The 15,398-nt window shown below is 42.7% G+C and overlaps 1 protein-coding gene across 15 annotated transcripts in view; it reads right to left on the minus strand.

Moving 5' to 3' along the window:
• Ep400 (E1A binding protein p400) overlaps positions 1–15,398 on the minus strand; it is a 109,215-nt gene that overhangs the window by 42,901 nt on the left and 50,916 nt on the right. For all 15 annotated transcript variants that reach the window (XM_028857021.2, XM_028857018.2, XM_028857020.2 and 12 more), the window contains 9 exons: positions 14,358–14,548; positions 13,992–14,169; positions 8,222–8,358; positions 7,258–7,427; positions 6,641–6,815; positions 6,398–6,534; positions 3,336–3,522; positions 1,936–2,102; positions 473–642 (listed from right to left, as the gene is read on the minus strand). In XM_028857021.2, coding sequence (XP_028712854.1) covers positions 473–642; positions 1,936–2,102; positions 3,336–3,522; positions 6,398–6,534; positions 6,641–6,815; positions 7,258–7,427; positions 8,222–8,358; positions 13,992–14,169; positions 14,358–14,548 — 1,512 coding nt within the window. The remainder of the gene's footprint in view (positions 1–472; positions 643–1,935; positions 2,103–3,335; positions 3,523–6,397; positions 6,535–6,640; positions 6,816–7,257; positions 7,428–8,221; positions 8,359–13,991; positions 14,170–14,357; positions 14,549–15,398) is intronic.

Consider the following 15,398-nt stretch of genomic DNA (forward strand, 5'->3'; position numbering starts at 1 on the left):
TTACACAAGGGAAGCTGAAACAGCAGCAACAAATGCAGCAGGAAGGCCCGGAACTTTCCTCAACAACCCTGACATACTTTAAGAAACAGAGCAGAGGCCCCGTCACCTGCTCATCAGCTAAGAACTTCCTTCTATAGGGAAAACCCAGAATGGGAAACAAACCCTACATCCAGGCACAATGTTGCATGTCTGTAAATCCCAGCACTCAGGGGACTGGAAGCAGAGAGATTGTAAGTTCTAGACCATCGTGGTCTACATAGTAAGAGCCTGTCTCAAACAAAAAAAAAAAAAGAAATGAAAAGAAAAGAAAAAAGCATCTTCAACTCATCAAGAATTGCAGGCGGCACTTTTGTGGGCCATTTGGAGGTTTCCAGACCCTACAGCAGTGACTAGAACACTTGGTAGGCCAGGAACAGACTGCCAAGAGCTTTCCCACAGTCTTCCACAAAAGAGAGCTGATTATGTAAGATACCTTTTGCATCTGGGTTAGCAGAAAAAGTAGCAATCGGTGGCCGTCCTCGAACCTGGCCCTGTGGGGCAGCAGTGGCTGTATTGGTGGTTGGCATCCGAGGTGGATGTGTGCTGGGGAATGCCACGGTGCGACCCTCGGGCTTCTGGCCGTACTGCACAGGCTGAAATAACCTAGATGCCCATTGGCCCAAGCAGAAGACACACAACATCACCACATCGCAGACAGCATGGGTTCTAGAGGACTGCCCCTCAAAAGACCAGCAGGAAAGGCAGGTTAAAGACGCACAGAGCAGGAGCAAGGGAGCTCCAAGTAATAGTTGTCAAGAAGCTTGCACCAAGCCTGTGGGAACTGCTGATAAACTCTGTACTCAAAAGGTTGGACAGCTCAATTGGTAACACAGGAATACTATTTCATCTCAATTACTAAGTATATATCAAAGTATGTTAAGAGAAAAACACCTCTGGCACATAATACCCATGTTATATCTACAGTTTAGAGTTAAGAGCATAGAAAAATCAAATTCTCTACATATGACAGAAATACCAGGAGCTGGGAAGGTGCACAAAGTGCCCAGCTAGGCAGCTGATTCTAGTTTGACCATGGAGGTATGAGTTCTCTGACCCAGAAAATGGAAGAACAGACAAGAAGCCAGCCATAGAAACCTTTTAACAAAGCCCAGGTAAGTACAAGTAGAAGGCCTTGTCTGTGACATGGCTACAGGCTTCCTGTATGAGTTTGTCAGGCTTGAGCTAAGCTGCTAAGGATGGCAAGCAGGTCACAGTCCCAAGGAAGCCAAGTCTGAAAAAAGAAAAGGTTTCTGATCTGTACAAATGCCCTCTTTATTGTTAACAAAATAACAATTTTCTGTTTTCCTTTTTCACCCAAACACAGGATTTTGCTTCTTTCTCATCACTGAGTTTAGTCTGTTCAGAAGCATTTACATTCTGATTTCATCACCTCTCTCTCCTGCCTCATGATCTCTCTCACCCCAAATTGTCATTTATATTGTAGTGTCACTTGTAAGAGCAATGACTTCACTGCTGTTCAGTGAACCCTGTGTCTGCCCTTGCTCTTGCCCAAGAGCATACTCTGCATCCACTCTTCCCAATAAGAGGTCTGATCTGGCCATGCCAGTTACTGCCAAATCAGACAACAGACTGTTCTCAGCCCTGAAATCTCCCCAAATCCTAAAGCTTACTTTATTAAAGATAACCAAGAAAGGTGACTCTCAGAATTTACTGCCTCTATTTGAGTATCTTGTTAATATAGTTGTGCTCACTAAAACCAAGGACATTTGGGACATGCTCAAGAACACAGCTTTTCTCATCACCACTGACTAACGAGGGCAAGCTAGAGAAAGGGATTGCTTATGGCCCAGGCACTTGACTCCCAACCAGCAGAAAGTCCTTGGAGTAGTAGATATGCCAGATGAACCACATGCTGCTTCTAACCCACCCACATACCTGCTGGCCTTGAGCTTCATGGTTGCTGGCCGGGCTGTCGGAGGTGGTGAAGCAAAGACTTCCTCCATAAGTTTCCTAGTCACTTTTTTCTTACACAGTAAATCAGCCTCATGGCGAGTGATTTTATTTTCTAGCCCAATGAGGTCGAATATAGAAAGATCAGTTTCCTAAGAGGAAAAAGAAATGGAAAAAAAAAAAAGAAGAAGAAGAAAGAAAAAAGGTAGGAGTCAATTGAGGAAGCTCTGTTTCACATGGTATCCCAAGCCCTCTCATGCTTGGGCTAAGTAAGATCATGTCTCCTCAGAGGGCCAGATCTCCTTTTCACAATGGGACAACAGCTGTTCGGCCTTCCCCAGTGTCATGTGAACAGAGATATTGAGAGACAACCTGGAGCTGCAGAGGAGCATATACAACCAGTCATCACATGAATAGTGCAGAGACAAATAGCAGTTTGCCCCAGGAAAGAATAGGGGGCAGGTGTGGCCTCCATGTGATGATCAGTATGTGGGAGTGACCCCTGTAAGGCTTATTGTGGAGACTACTCAGTGCTAGACAGAGTGGAACCAGTCAGATTTATGACCACGGCCCTGACAAGAACAAGTACCCTGCTTTCCACAGCACCACTAATGTATACTTTCCGGAACTTGAGATAACAAGAAAGCAGCATCACACGGAAGAGGATGAAAGACAAAAGGAGGGTCAAGTCAGGTGGTCCAGCTGCAGTGGCACAGCTGGCAGTTCTTTAACACAGACGGAGTGGCTCTGTGAGCCAGGAGCGACTGCAGTACACTCACAACAACAATGAAAACCCAACCTGTAGGAATGTTCTCATCGGCAACACTAATAGCCAGAGATGGAAACCACCTATGTAGCCATCAGCTAATGAAAGAACACACAAAATGTGGCCTTTCACAAGAGAATGCTACCCAGCCCTTATGAAGATTGACATTCTGACATACTGGAATGAGGATGAACCTTGAAAATACTCTAAGTGAAAGAATCCAGATACAATTCTGTGAGCTACACAAAAGCAGGAAGTCCACAGACAGAAACTAGATAGGAGCTAGGACAGCTGTTCTCAACCTGTGGGTCTTGAACCCTTTTGGGGGGGCGGTGAACGACCCTTCCGCCGGTGTCACCTAGGACCATCAGAAAACAGACATTCACATGACGATTCATAACAGCAGCAAAATTACAGTTATGAAGTAGCAATGAAAATAATTTTATGCTTGGGGATCACCACAACATGAGGAACTGTACTAAAGAGTCATACATAGCATTAGTAAGGTTGAGAATCACTAAGCTAGAGAGAAGAAGGGTTAGAAAGTGATCCATATAATCATGTGGATTTTATCTAGAAAGTTCTAGAAGTCCTGCACTACTTTTCTAAATCCTCTTACCTTCCAGAACTCTCTCTCCAGAACTCTGAGAATTAGAGAGGCTGACCGATACTGCAGAGAGCCTGCTGCATAGGAGGAGCCTGGTAACCGTGGCTCTACCAGTCCAGGATGGTTACAGATCCGCTGTAGCCGTGTCAAGACACTCAAGACACTGACAAAGTGGCCACTCTTCAGAGCTTCCTGAGTCCTGCTCATGTAGAAGAGGCAAAAAAGTTCAATGTCAAGGGCAAATGTACGTTCATCAGTCTCATCATCAATTACCTTCCTAATCTAAGAAAACAGAAGAACTAGCAAGATTTCCCAAGACTGAGTTAGTAAATTAGTTACACTATACACTTCAAGTTTATATTCCCACACAGGTCTCTACTGAGTCACTCCAGAGAGTCTGAGACAAAGGGTTAGTATAAGCCAAACCTCAAGGAGGACTGTTCCTTTGTAAAGGGGTCATGTTTCAATAACATCAGGATAAGTTCCCTCACAGAGGAGTAGAAGCATCCAAGGTATGGTTTGACATGTGAAAGGAATCATTAAGCCAGAAGGTGGGACCAGAGTACCCCAGAAAGCACATCCCCTGATCCTGCAAAGAAAGTACACAGTGGTGGATGAGATGCACAAGCCAGACCCTGCTGCAATATCAGACAGACAGAGACCCACAAGGCATACCAGGACCAGGGAGCTGCAGTATGGAATAGAGCTCTGGAACAAGGAAGGGGGCTCCCAAGGCAGGTAAGGAAGAATGGCGTCTGCAGAGCTTGAGAGGTGGATGCAGAACCACGGTGAGAAAACTGCAGGCTCCAAAGCCAAGCAACTCATCTAAAAGGTGCCTGGAAAGAACTGGGCTCAGGAGATAGCTTGAGTTCCTTGTGGAAAGTGCCAGTCTGAGTTACTCCAGGGACAAATCAGGTATACAACAGAGAAAAGTGGGAATCCCATGAAACACTGCCAGGAGGGGAATGTCATGGTAAACCCAGCTTGGACAATAGGAAAGCCAGACACAGCCAGCTCTGAGTCCTGTGATAAGGGTCTCTGCACAGGCACAAAAATAGAATAATAAGCAAGACAGACTATCCATCTAGCTTAGGAGAATAGAAGTGGAAGATGATGTTTTAAAACATTTGCCAAGTTGGGCTTTGAGTCGGCTAAAATTGGGATCTACTTTCCTGAGTCCAAGAATGATAGATATTTCCAGAGAAAGGGCGGGTATGTGCATGTGCAGATGGGAGCAGAAAGGAAGCTCCCTCAGAAAGCCAGAAGCCATTAGAGAGCCAGAATGTGTCTCATTCAGTGTTCCTATGCATCTGGACAGTGCAATGTAGAAATGAGAGCCTAGCTCAGGTTTTTGTCTGGCAGTCTGAGCATCTAATGGTATTCAGAAACCTGGTTCCCAAATGCAAAAATGAGGCCAAGATGCACACCAGCTTAACACACTAGCACTGAATTGTGGCTCAGAGAAAAGGAAGGAAACATGAAAAAGTCTCACTGTCACTCTACTCAGAGCAGGTGTCACAGAACCAGCCAAAGATGTGCTAGGTCCAATGTCATAACCTCTTACACCTCCACAAACGATGACATCACTCCCAAACACAAGCACCTCACTACCCTGTGGGCACAGTCACATATAACAAGCTAAATTCCCTGAACGATGATTTGTTAGAGCTCCTAATAGAGGGCAATCTAAGTAATTTAAGGGTAACTGAGCCATATTTCCCCTGTCTGCTAGCACCTGACCTCCACAGAAGCTCCATTCCCTTCCCACAAAATTACTTCTCACTAACTAGAACTAGCACATCACTAAGGTCAACAAAAGAAAATGTCAACATCTTGCTGAAATATCTGACAGAAAACAGTGTTATAGCAACATGGCTAAGTATTTTCTGCTCAAGTAGCTTCCACAGTGTTTGGAGGGTTGATCATTGTGAAAGCTTTGAGGGTACATTCACTGCTCCTCTCCCAGGCTGAGTGCTTCATTACCAATGCAGCTGGGCAAGGACTGCCTGGGAAACGGCCTGTAAATGAGCAGCCATTCATTCTTATACTCAGTCCAAAAATTTCCAACAAGCCTTTTAAACATGCTGCAGCAATGCCATGTCATTTCTTGAAGGCATTGAGGGAGCCACATGCTACCCCAAGAACTTTAGACACACATTACTTTTTCTTAGAGATTCACATATACCCTGTGCTCAGCAAACAAAAAATAGTAGGAGGATGGTTCTACTTGCCCATTATGAACAGGCCTTGTGCCCCACTGCCTCCTAACTTTGGTACAGCTTACATCATCTCTGTCCACGGCTAAGGCCTCTGCCTACAGCTAAGGCAAGTGCTTACAAGACAGCTTTGGGTATGTCTGATCCACAGAAAAACCCACATTATGTTCCTATCCAGAGTAGGAACCTATAAACCAGTTGAGTGAGACTAGCCTGATGGATATGGACTAGGTCCACTGCCAGAGACTGCTATCATGTGAGGTCATAGTAAACACACATGTGATACTACTTCTCAGTTGCCTTTAGAGTCTAGAGAGCAATGTCTAAATCCTGAGAACTACCAAGTGTAAAATTAAAATCCACTGAACTTTATTGCACAGTTCTTGAATTTGTTTTAAACATAAGACACCATAGAGCACAAAAGAATCAAAGCAGCCATGGAGAGGATTCAAAGGATCCAAGTTGAGTCCACTGAATGACATGTAGGGCTACCAGGCAAGAGTTGGGAAATGACTTATTTAGGTCACAGGATGCTATACCCTGATATGGATACTATGCCCCACTGGACCACACTGACCCAGTAGAACAGTGGCTACTTTCAAAGAGTAAGCTGGTCAACCAGCTGAGTTCACACTAACCACCTAAGCTAATGCAAGCAGCAGCAGAATAGACATCAGGCTACACAAATGGCAGGCGTGCAGATAAAGCATATCTAAAGGCAGAGTAAGCAGGAAAGAAGAAGGGATGTTCTGGAGACTGCAGAGCTCCTGGTTGCCTCGCTGATAAGCACACTCACTGAGGCAACAGGGTGCATCTGCTTCTCACTGCTGCGGGGCAGGTGGGCAAACCAGCACTTACCTAGGCTGTAGGATGACATCCTCGTACAAGGCTTTCTGCCGACTGGAAAGGCGGCACTTCAGAACATGCTCATACTTCCTGGTAAGCTGTTTTTCCACATCTCTCTTGGTTCTCCTCAAAATAAATGGCTGTGTGACCTGGAGAAAATAATAACCATTTTCTCCCCAAATAATGCCTTGGTGTATTTAGCAGAAGGCAGATATGCTTTAAATAAGTCAGCTGCAGTGACTGAAGCAAACATACCCTGTGTAATCTTATGACCATTTTGTGATAGTAATCCTGGTTTTCCTCATTGGGAGCTTTCAGGGGGAAGCTCAGGTAAGGCCTGGAGATTCCAGGAATGAGAAAGTGTACCATGGTCCAGAGCTCCAGGAAAGTGTTGTGCAGAGGCACGTCAATCAGAAGCAGGCGCTGCTGGCTACAAACAAAATGAAGCAATGTTGGAACTCTGAAACACATAAGGAGGCTGGATAACTCTTCCCAACAGCAATGTGTGAGGAAAGTGAAGACAGCAACTCTACTTATGCCTTCAGGGAATGGACAGGCACAGTGGCACACAGCATTGGAGAAGGGGGTCAGAGGCAGGCAGACCTCTAGGTTCAAGGCCAGCCTGGTTTACAGAGAGAGCTCCAGGTTAGCCAAGACTACACAGTGAGACCCTGTCTCAAAGAAAAGGACAGAACAAAGGGACTCTGTGTGTCTCTTAGGTACAACATGCTGTGACAAAGAAGACAGAAATTTCTTTTCACTAAATTGATATATGTATGCAATGATTTAGATTTCTTTAAGAGGAATCCTTAGGCAAGAACAAAGAATACTTGGCTATCTGGAAAGGACAGAACACTTGAGTGAGGTCAGACCTCTGCAGCTTGAAGATGGCTTCCCAGTGCCGCTCAGTCATGCCCTTCACCCGCTGCATTTCATCAATGACAAGGCATTTCCAGTGCACCCTTGAGAAGGCAGTGTAGCCCCTGAAGAATTGTTTATAGGACGTGATGCAGATGTGGAAGCTGTTGGGCTCAGTCCACTCCTGCAATACAGAAAGAAGCCCCTGACTCCCGAGACCATCTGCAGAGCATGCTGGGCAATCACACGCAGTCACACTACACACATCACCAGCCATCAACCCACTCTTCACAACAACCACACAAGAAAAAGTCCAAGATAGTCTTCTGTTCTTCTAGAGCCTAAAAGACTTTCATTGACAAACTAGGCTGCTTTAGAGGCACTAGAAATTATCATTGGGAAAACAGACTACCGGAGACAATCCTGGTTTTTATAGTGTATAATCTAAACAAGAAAGGTAAGAAATGCAGATATCTACATTGCAACTAACTGCAACAAGATTTTTAAAGCAAGGGGAGAATGGGTTGTGGTCTAATGCATCCCCACTGCGGCAGCATTAAGAGTTGGACCATCTCAGTTCCTAAGAATGAGTCAGTGAGATTCTATGTTAAGAAAAATTAAGATGTCTAGCTTTATTTCATGCTTAATTATTATTGTGGGGCATGTGTGAGATCTGTTCTGTGTAGGTGTGCGCGCACAACATGCATGTAGAAGTCAGAGGACAACTTTGTGGAGTTGGTTTTCTCCTTTGTACCTTCACATGACTTCTAGGGATCAAAATGAGGTTGTCAGGCTTGTGCATCGAGTGCTTTCACCTGCTGTACCATCTCTTCAGCCCCTGCGTATCATATTTCAAAGATGCTAGGCTAAGGGTGCTCATTGGCACACCTCTTGTCTAGGGTATGTGAAACTCAGGTGTATTCCCAGCAATGCAAAACAAAGTAAGGGGGGGGAGGGGTGGAAGTGGTGTGGCTCTACCTGTCTCTTTGCTTTGAGTTCTCTGTGGCTGCCAACATAAGAAAGAGTTTTGAGGCCAGGACACCAGCGTTTCAACTCAAGCTCCCACTTGAGTATGTTACAACTCCTCATGACAACAAGATGAGGGCCCCAATTACCTATAAAAGAAAAAAAAGAAATCTGTGAGACCCAGGTATCCAAGCTGAGTTTGAGCAGAACCTTATTAAATATGTGGCCCATAGGAAAGCAGACACCAAGGAGACAAAAAGCTATCTGCTAGCATAATTACACTGCCCAGAATAGGAGCAGGTGTGTCCCTGATGCACTATGACTGGGGTCAGGCTCTCCAGAAACACTGCTGAAAAGAACAGACAATAAATCCAGGATCCACTGACAACCATATGAACTTTTATCAGGAGCAGATGAAGGAGACCTGCTCCCTCTTTTTCCCCCAGGGTACTCTTGAGGAGGGAGAAGTGAGAAATATGTAGATAGAAACAGAGGAGAGAGAGAGAAACACAGGATAGCTCAGGAGGGCCTGGGTCAAAACCCACCAGCCCCTTCTGTCTCTACTAAAGGGCTTTTAAAGGAATGCAAAGGGGTGGAGCAAAAGACCTCCCCTCAGCACAGCCCAGTGCAGACTATCGCAGATACCTGGTGACCATGCACGTGGTCAAGCAATCCTCTAATGCAGCCCTGATGTGTAAAGCAAGCTCAGATCTCACTAGGAAGCTTTTGTGGGCTACCACAAGCAGAGAAAGAACTCTGGTCTATTCCTGGTGTGGTGGTGCATGCCTTTAATCCCAGCAGTGGCAGGTAGAGCTTTATGAGTTCGAGGTCAGCCAAAGCTTATCTTAAAAAAAAAACAACAAACAACAAAAAAAGAACTTTGTCTATAGCAAACAACTCCCCCAAACAAGAAAGCTGCTGACTTGAGACCTCGGACTCTAATTAATCCTTCCCAGTAGCAAGCGCCCTACAGCCCAGATAGACAGGCACCTCCTTAAGTACCCACTTATAGGTAAAAAATAACCAATTGACTCAATGATCGAACTTAGCCTGAAAATAGCATTTACAAGTCAGTAGGTGTAACCCAGAAAGCAAATTTCAATTTCTGTTCCCTAAATGAAATGAATGCAATTGTGGGTCAAAGACAGAAATGGCTGATTTTAAGATAAAGCTGCACTTCACTTATCTGTGGCCATTGTTGAAGCATCACTACTAATTTTGAAAAGAAACTGCTCAAGAGAAAAATCAACCACTATTTCAACAGAAGTTTCAGAGGAAAACTTAGCAGAAGTCAATAAACTTTTTTTTTTCCTTCTTGGTGGCACTGCTAGAGATCAAGCCAGGATCTCTTTAAATACTAGGCTGAAGAGATGGCTCTTCCAGATGACCTAAGTTTGATTCCCAGCACATACATCAGGTGGCTCACAACTACCTGTATCTGCAGCTCCAGGAGGATCTAACACCTCTGGCCTTAATAGGCACCCACACACAAAAACACATACCTATACACAGACACACACATACACATAATTTAAAAAGTAAAAATATCATCTTTAAATTCTAAGCATACAATCTTGCAAATAAAGAAACATGACCAAAACCAAAATGGCTTTCTCTCTAGAAAGTAAAACAGGATTAAAAACCTGAAGTGAGGCTAAAGTGATGACTCAGCAATTAAGAGCACTACTGTTCTTGCAGGGGACCCAGGTTTGTTTCCCAGCACCAACAAGACAGCTCACAGATGGTTTTAACTCTAGTTCCAAGGGATTCAATGCCTCTTCTAGCCTCTATGGTCACCAGACATCCACGTGGTACACAGACATTCATATAGGTAAAACACTTATACATACATACATACATACATACATACATACAAAAAAAATGAGTAGAGTTAACATATGGGAACACTGAAAAGGCCTTGCTTGGCACATATGAGGCCCTGAATTCAATCCCCAGAATAAATGAATAAATAGATAAGATAGATAGATAGATAGATAGATAGATGATAGATAGATAGATAGATAGGTAGGTAGATAGATGATAGATAGATGATAGATAGATAGATGATTGATAGATAGAAGATAGATAGATAGATGATAGATAGATAGATGATAGATAGATGATAGAAGATAGATAGATGATAGATAGATAGATAGATGATAGAAGATAGATAGATAGATGATAGATAGATGATAGATAGATAGATGACAGATAGATGATATAGATGATAGATAGATGATATAGATAGATGATAGATGATAGATGATAGATAGATAGATAGATGATAGAAGATAGATAGATGATAGATAGATGATAGATGATAGATAGATAGATAGATAGATAGATAGATAGATAGATAGATAAGATAGATAGATAGATAGATAGATAGATGAAAGATAGATAGATAGATGATAGATAGATAGATAGATGATAGAAGATAGATAGATGATAGATAGATGATAGATAGATAGATAGATAGATGATAGATATAGATGATAGATAGATAGATAGATAGATGATAGATAGATGATAGAAGATATAGATGATAGATAGATAGATGATATAGATAGATAGATAGATGATAGATAGATGATAGATAAATAGATAGATAGATAGATAGATAGATAGATAGATAGATAGATAGATAAAGGTTGGAAAAGTGGCTCAGTGGCCAAGAGGGCATGATGCTCTTGCAGAGAATCAGAGTTCAGTTCCTAGCATCGATGTCAAGTGGCTCACAACCACCTGCAACTCCAGCTCCAGAGGATCCAACACTCTCTTCTGGTTTTCAGACAGATAAAAAAATAAATAAATAAATAAAAACAAAAAAATGAAGTCTTTTTTAAAAAGGTAAATTCAATGTATAATATAACCTTATTATCAAAATGTCCTTATGTAACAATACCATGTACAATAAGTATACAATGAAAATATTATTATTACTATTTTTTATTTTTTTTATTTTTGGACAGAGTCTCACTATGTCGCCCTGGCTGGCCTGAAACTTCCTACATAGGTCAGTATGGCCTTGAACTCAGAGAGATCAACCTGACTTTATCCCAAGTGCTAGGATTAAAAACATGTGCACCATCACATCCAGAACAATGAAAATTTCTAAAAGCATTTTTCCTTTTAAAAAAAACCCTAATATGTCTATTCTATCTACAGGGTACATGCCACCTGCTTGTTAGCACCTGGTATAAACACTGGTTATCAGATCCACAGTAATGGTATGGCAGGGCTTGATTAAGTAACATTTACTTTACTTAGTAACAGTCCTATTGAGTAAGAGTAGCAAAGCTGGCACTTTGGGCCTGTCAAAGGGATGCTTTTATATGCTTAAGTTCAGTAAAAGTTCTGAATTTAAGATGAAACACAGTATGATTCAGAATTTCAATACCCAATGGTGCTGAACATGTCTCCTAAAGATAGGGTAGACTTGTATATATAATAAAACATTTAACACCCTTTTGCCTTAAATAATACAATTAAAAAGGCAGGTATTTATTTCCATCTTGAATTAACAACTATATATGTGAATCTACTTTAAAATACTACATTTAAGCCATGGTGATACCAGCTGGGCATGGTGGGACATGCCTTTCATCCCAGCACTTGAGAGGCAGAGTCAAATGGACCTTGAAGGCTGGTCTACATAGTGAGTTCCAAGTCAGCCAGGCCTATGTAGAGAGACTGTATCTTAAAAAAAAAAAAAAAAAAGACTTGGTGATACTAGTTCAAAACTACTGAAACAAATCAGTGGAGAAAAAAAAAAAAAAAGAGCCCAGAAACCAATCTACTTGTATTGATTTAAAAACTGATAAGTCTGGTAAGATGGCTCAGGTGAGATAAGTGGCACTTGCCACTAAGCATGCAGACCTGAATTCAATCCCTGGGTCCCACATGGTAAAAGTAGAGAACCAACTCTGCAAGCTGTTCTCTGACCTTGACAAATGTTTGCACATATGTACACACAAACATATACAGAAAGGGAGGAAAGGAAGAAGGGAAGGAGGGAGGGAGGGAGCAAGGGCCTGAGAGGTAGTTTAGTAGTGAAGAGCTCTTCCTGAATTTGGTTCCTAGTACCCACATCACGTGACTCACAACTACCTCTAACTCCAGCTTCAAGGGATACAATGCTCCCTCCCATGGGTAGCAGCATCCACAGGGCATATATTCAGGCAGAAACACACACATAAACAAAAATAAATGAAAAAAAAAACTAATTATACAATTAAACTTTTTAATTCAAAGGACAAACAACAAACAAAAGTCCAATATAATGATGATGAGGCAGGTCAATTTTTCCTGCAACATGTCAAGGACCTCTGAATTTGCAATGGAATAATGGAACAATACACTCCAAAGGGTAGGAAGAGCAGCTTTGCAAGAAAAGGTACCATAAGATTGTGTCCCAGCTCATAGTACTCTTTAAATAGCTAGCTCCTACAGAATCAGGCCCCTCAGGCACAGAGCCAAGCACTGGCCCAAGGCAAGCTACAAGGCAGTGGATAGAGAGCTGACCCTAAAGATCAGACATGGCGCTACCTGAATGCATGCATGGTCATGATAGATAGCTGGGCAGTCCAGACCCTCTAGGCAACTACACCACTCTATAAGGGACCTAAGAAACACATCAAAAATGTGTTCCACTAGAGAGAACAGATCTGACAAAAGAGGTTAGATGAGTGAACACCCAACAACTCTAAGAAAATGTTAGTAAAGTACTGTGAGCTACACAATTAACTGCTCCCAACTAGGGAACTAGAGAAATGGCTCAGTCTATAAAATACTTGCTGAACAAGTAGAAAAACACAAATTCAGATCCCCAGCACCCACATAAGTGCCAGTTGTGGTAGCACATATCTGCAACTCTAGGGAAAAGAGAAAGGGATCCCCAGAACTCACTGACTAGGCAGTCTAGCCACTGGCAATTCTAGGTTCAATGAGGTCATGCCTCAGAAAATAAGATAGAGGATATTTTCATCAATAGAAGAAAATATTCATCCCTCCCACCCCAACTTCCCACTGCCAGGCAACCTCTGGACAGACGGACACGGACGGGTGGACACACAGGGACACACAGGGACGGACGGACACACACACACACACACACACACACACACACACACACACACACACACACACACACCAGCAGGAGGGGCTTTGATTAGCACAGAAGCAACATTTGAAGCCATTCTGCTGCCTACACACTAGGGTAACAGCTGCAATCATAAAGCTGAGAAAAAAGCCTGTGGGTGCTGCATTTTGAATAAGCATTAAAATTCTTTCATTCAATGTTAACTGTGAATGAGTTTTTGTTTCTTCATGCAAAAAGTATTCCTGTTTTCTTTTTTTTTTTTTTTTTTTTTTTTTTTTTTTTTTTTTTTTTTTTTTTGGTTTTTCGAGACAGGGTTTCTCTGTGTAGCTTTGCGCCTTTCCTGGAACTCACTTGGTAGCCCAGGCTGGCCTCAAACTCACAGAGATCCGCCTGGCTCTGCCTCCGAGTGCTGGGATTAAAGGCATGCGCCACTACTGCCCGGCTCTGTTTTCTATTTTGGTGGACAGTTTCACTCTGTTGTCCAAATCAACCTCAAACTCCAGGACTCAAGCAATCCTCTAGCTTCAACCTGAAGTGCTAGTACTACAGGACTGCACCACCACTCCCAACTATTTTGAGTGTTTTACCCGGCTCAGGTAAAAGGAGAGAAATAGAAGAGGCTAAAGAAGTTTTCTCTCTCAGATCCAAACACTCTCCTAGTGGAAACTGAGAGACTCTTACCTTCATTACATGCAAGGTGAGCAAAGAAAGCAATGATCTGCACAGTTTTCCCAAGCCCAGCTTCATCAGCTAATATGCCATTGAGATTCTTCCGGTACAGCTTGGCCAACCAGTCAAGGCCTATCTTCTGATAGTCTCTGAGAGCACCATACAGCAAAGATGGAGCACTAAACTTCACCTATAGTGACAAGACAGACCAGCCAAAGAATGACTAAGCAATCAGCACCCCTTCTCACAGCCTAAATCTAGAGGCTGTAAAATACACCTATAGGACAGTCCCAAATGATTTACAGAACAGAAGAATAGCAACTGCCTTTTCTAGCAATTTCTATGGAGCCTGTTGGAAGGCAGGAAAGATTTCCTCACCGCAGTTGTGACCCGGGCACTGCCCTTAGGGAGGATGGCTTCAGCCACAGCAGTAACTTCTGTGATGTCCTTGGTGTTAGATTTTCCAATGCTCATTCTCTCTGCAGCTTTAAACTGATCCATTATGAAGAGTGAGTCAATGAGAACTGAGTCCCTACGGCTCTCCCTGTCACTAGGACAGTCTTCCACATCTAGAACAATGAAACAGACAGAACTAGGACTGCTGTGAGTTTGCCTAAACACAGAGGAGGGTGGGGAGCAATGGATGACAAGGAAGAATACAGAATTGATACATTTTTTCATTACATTCCATTTTATACATTCACAATAACATGAATGACTGTTAGGAAACATCACAATCAACTATTATCAAGGACTCAAACCATAATCTACCCAACAGTCTGGTGTTCAGGAAATGGCTCTGTTGATAGGGAGCCAATAATGTGGACAGAACTACAAGTATCTCAGGTTTAATGATCTCCCTTCTACTACCATCAAAAAAGGGAAAAATTAGAAACATCACCAAAGTTTGGAAACAAGGAAGAAGTCTTTGTCTCTGACCCTAGGTCTTGCTGCAGAAGGGGACTGTGAAAGACCCTGAATTCCACAGGAGACCCTCTGACAACTATCTCATGGCCCAATGTTCCTGTCTTCTCTCTCACATGCTCTTGTATCTATCTAATAAGCAAAAGAATGAGAATGAGAAAAGGACAAGCTGCTAGTCTGTGTAATCTGTGTATCTGTCTGGAATGTCTGTAAGTAAAATCAACCACTAAAACCCTTGCAAGTTAATAATCAAGCACAGCAGAGCACAGAAAAATAAGGCAATGCTTAGGTCCATAACCACAACACACATCTAGAGAAAACATGTTTACATCCTCCACAATTTACCAGGTGCTCTGATAAATGTGCCAAGTTAGTAAGTAAAACCTCACAGTTTACAGCTTATTCAATAGGAAAACTGCACATAAAATACACTCTTTTCCTGGCTCAAATTCTTTTGTTCTTTGTTTACAGCCACACACAGGCTTTATCTTATTC

This window comes from Peromyscus leucopus, chromosome 23, assembly GCF_004664715.2.
Source record: "Peromyscus leucopus breed LL Stock chromosome 23, UCI_PerLeu_2.1, whole genome shotgun sequence".
Classification (NCBI taxonomy): Eukaryota; Metazoa; Chordata; class Mammalia; order Rodentia; family Cricetidae; genus Peromyscus; species Peromyscus leucopus.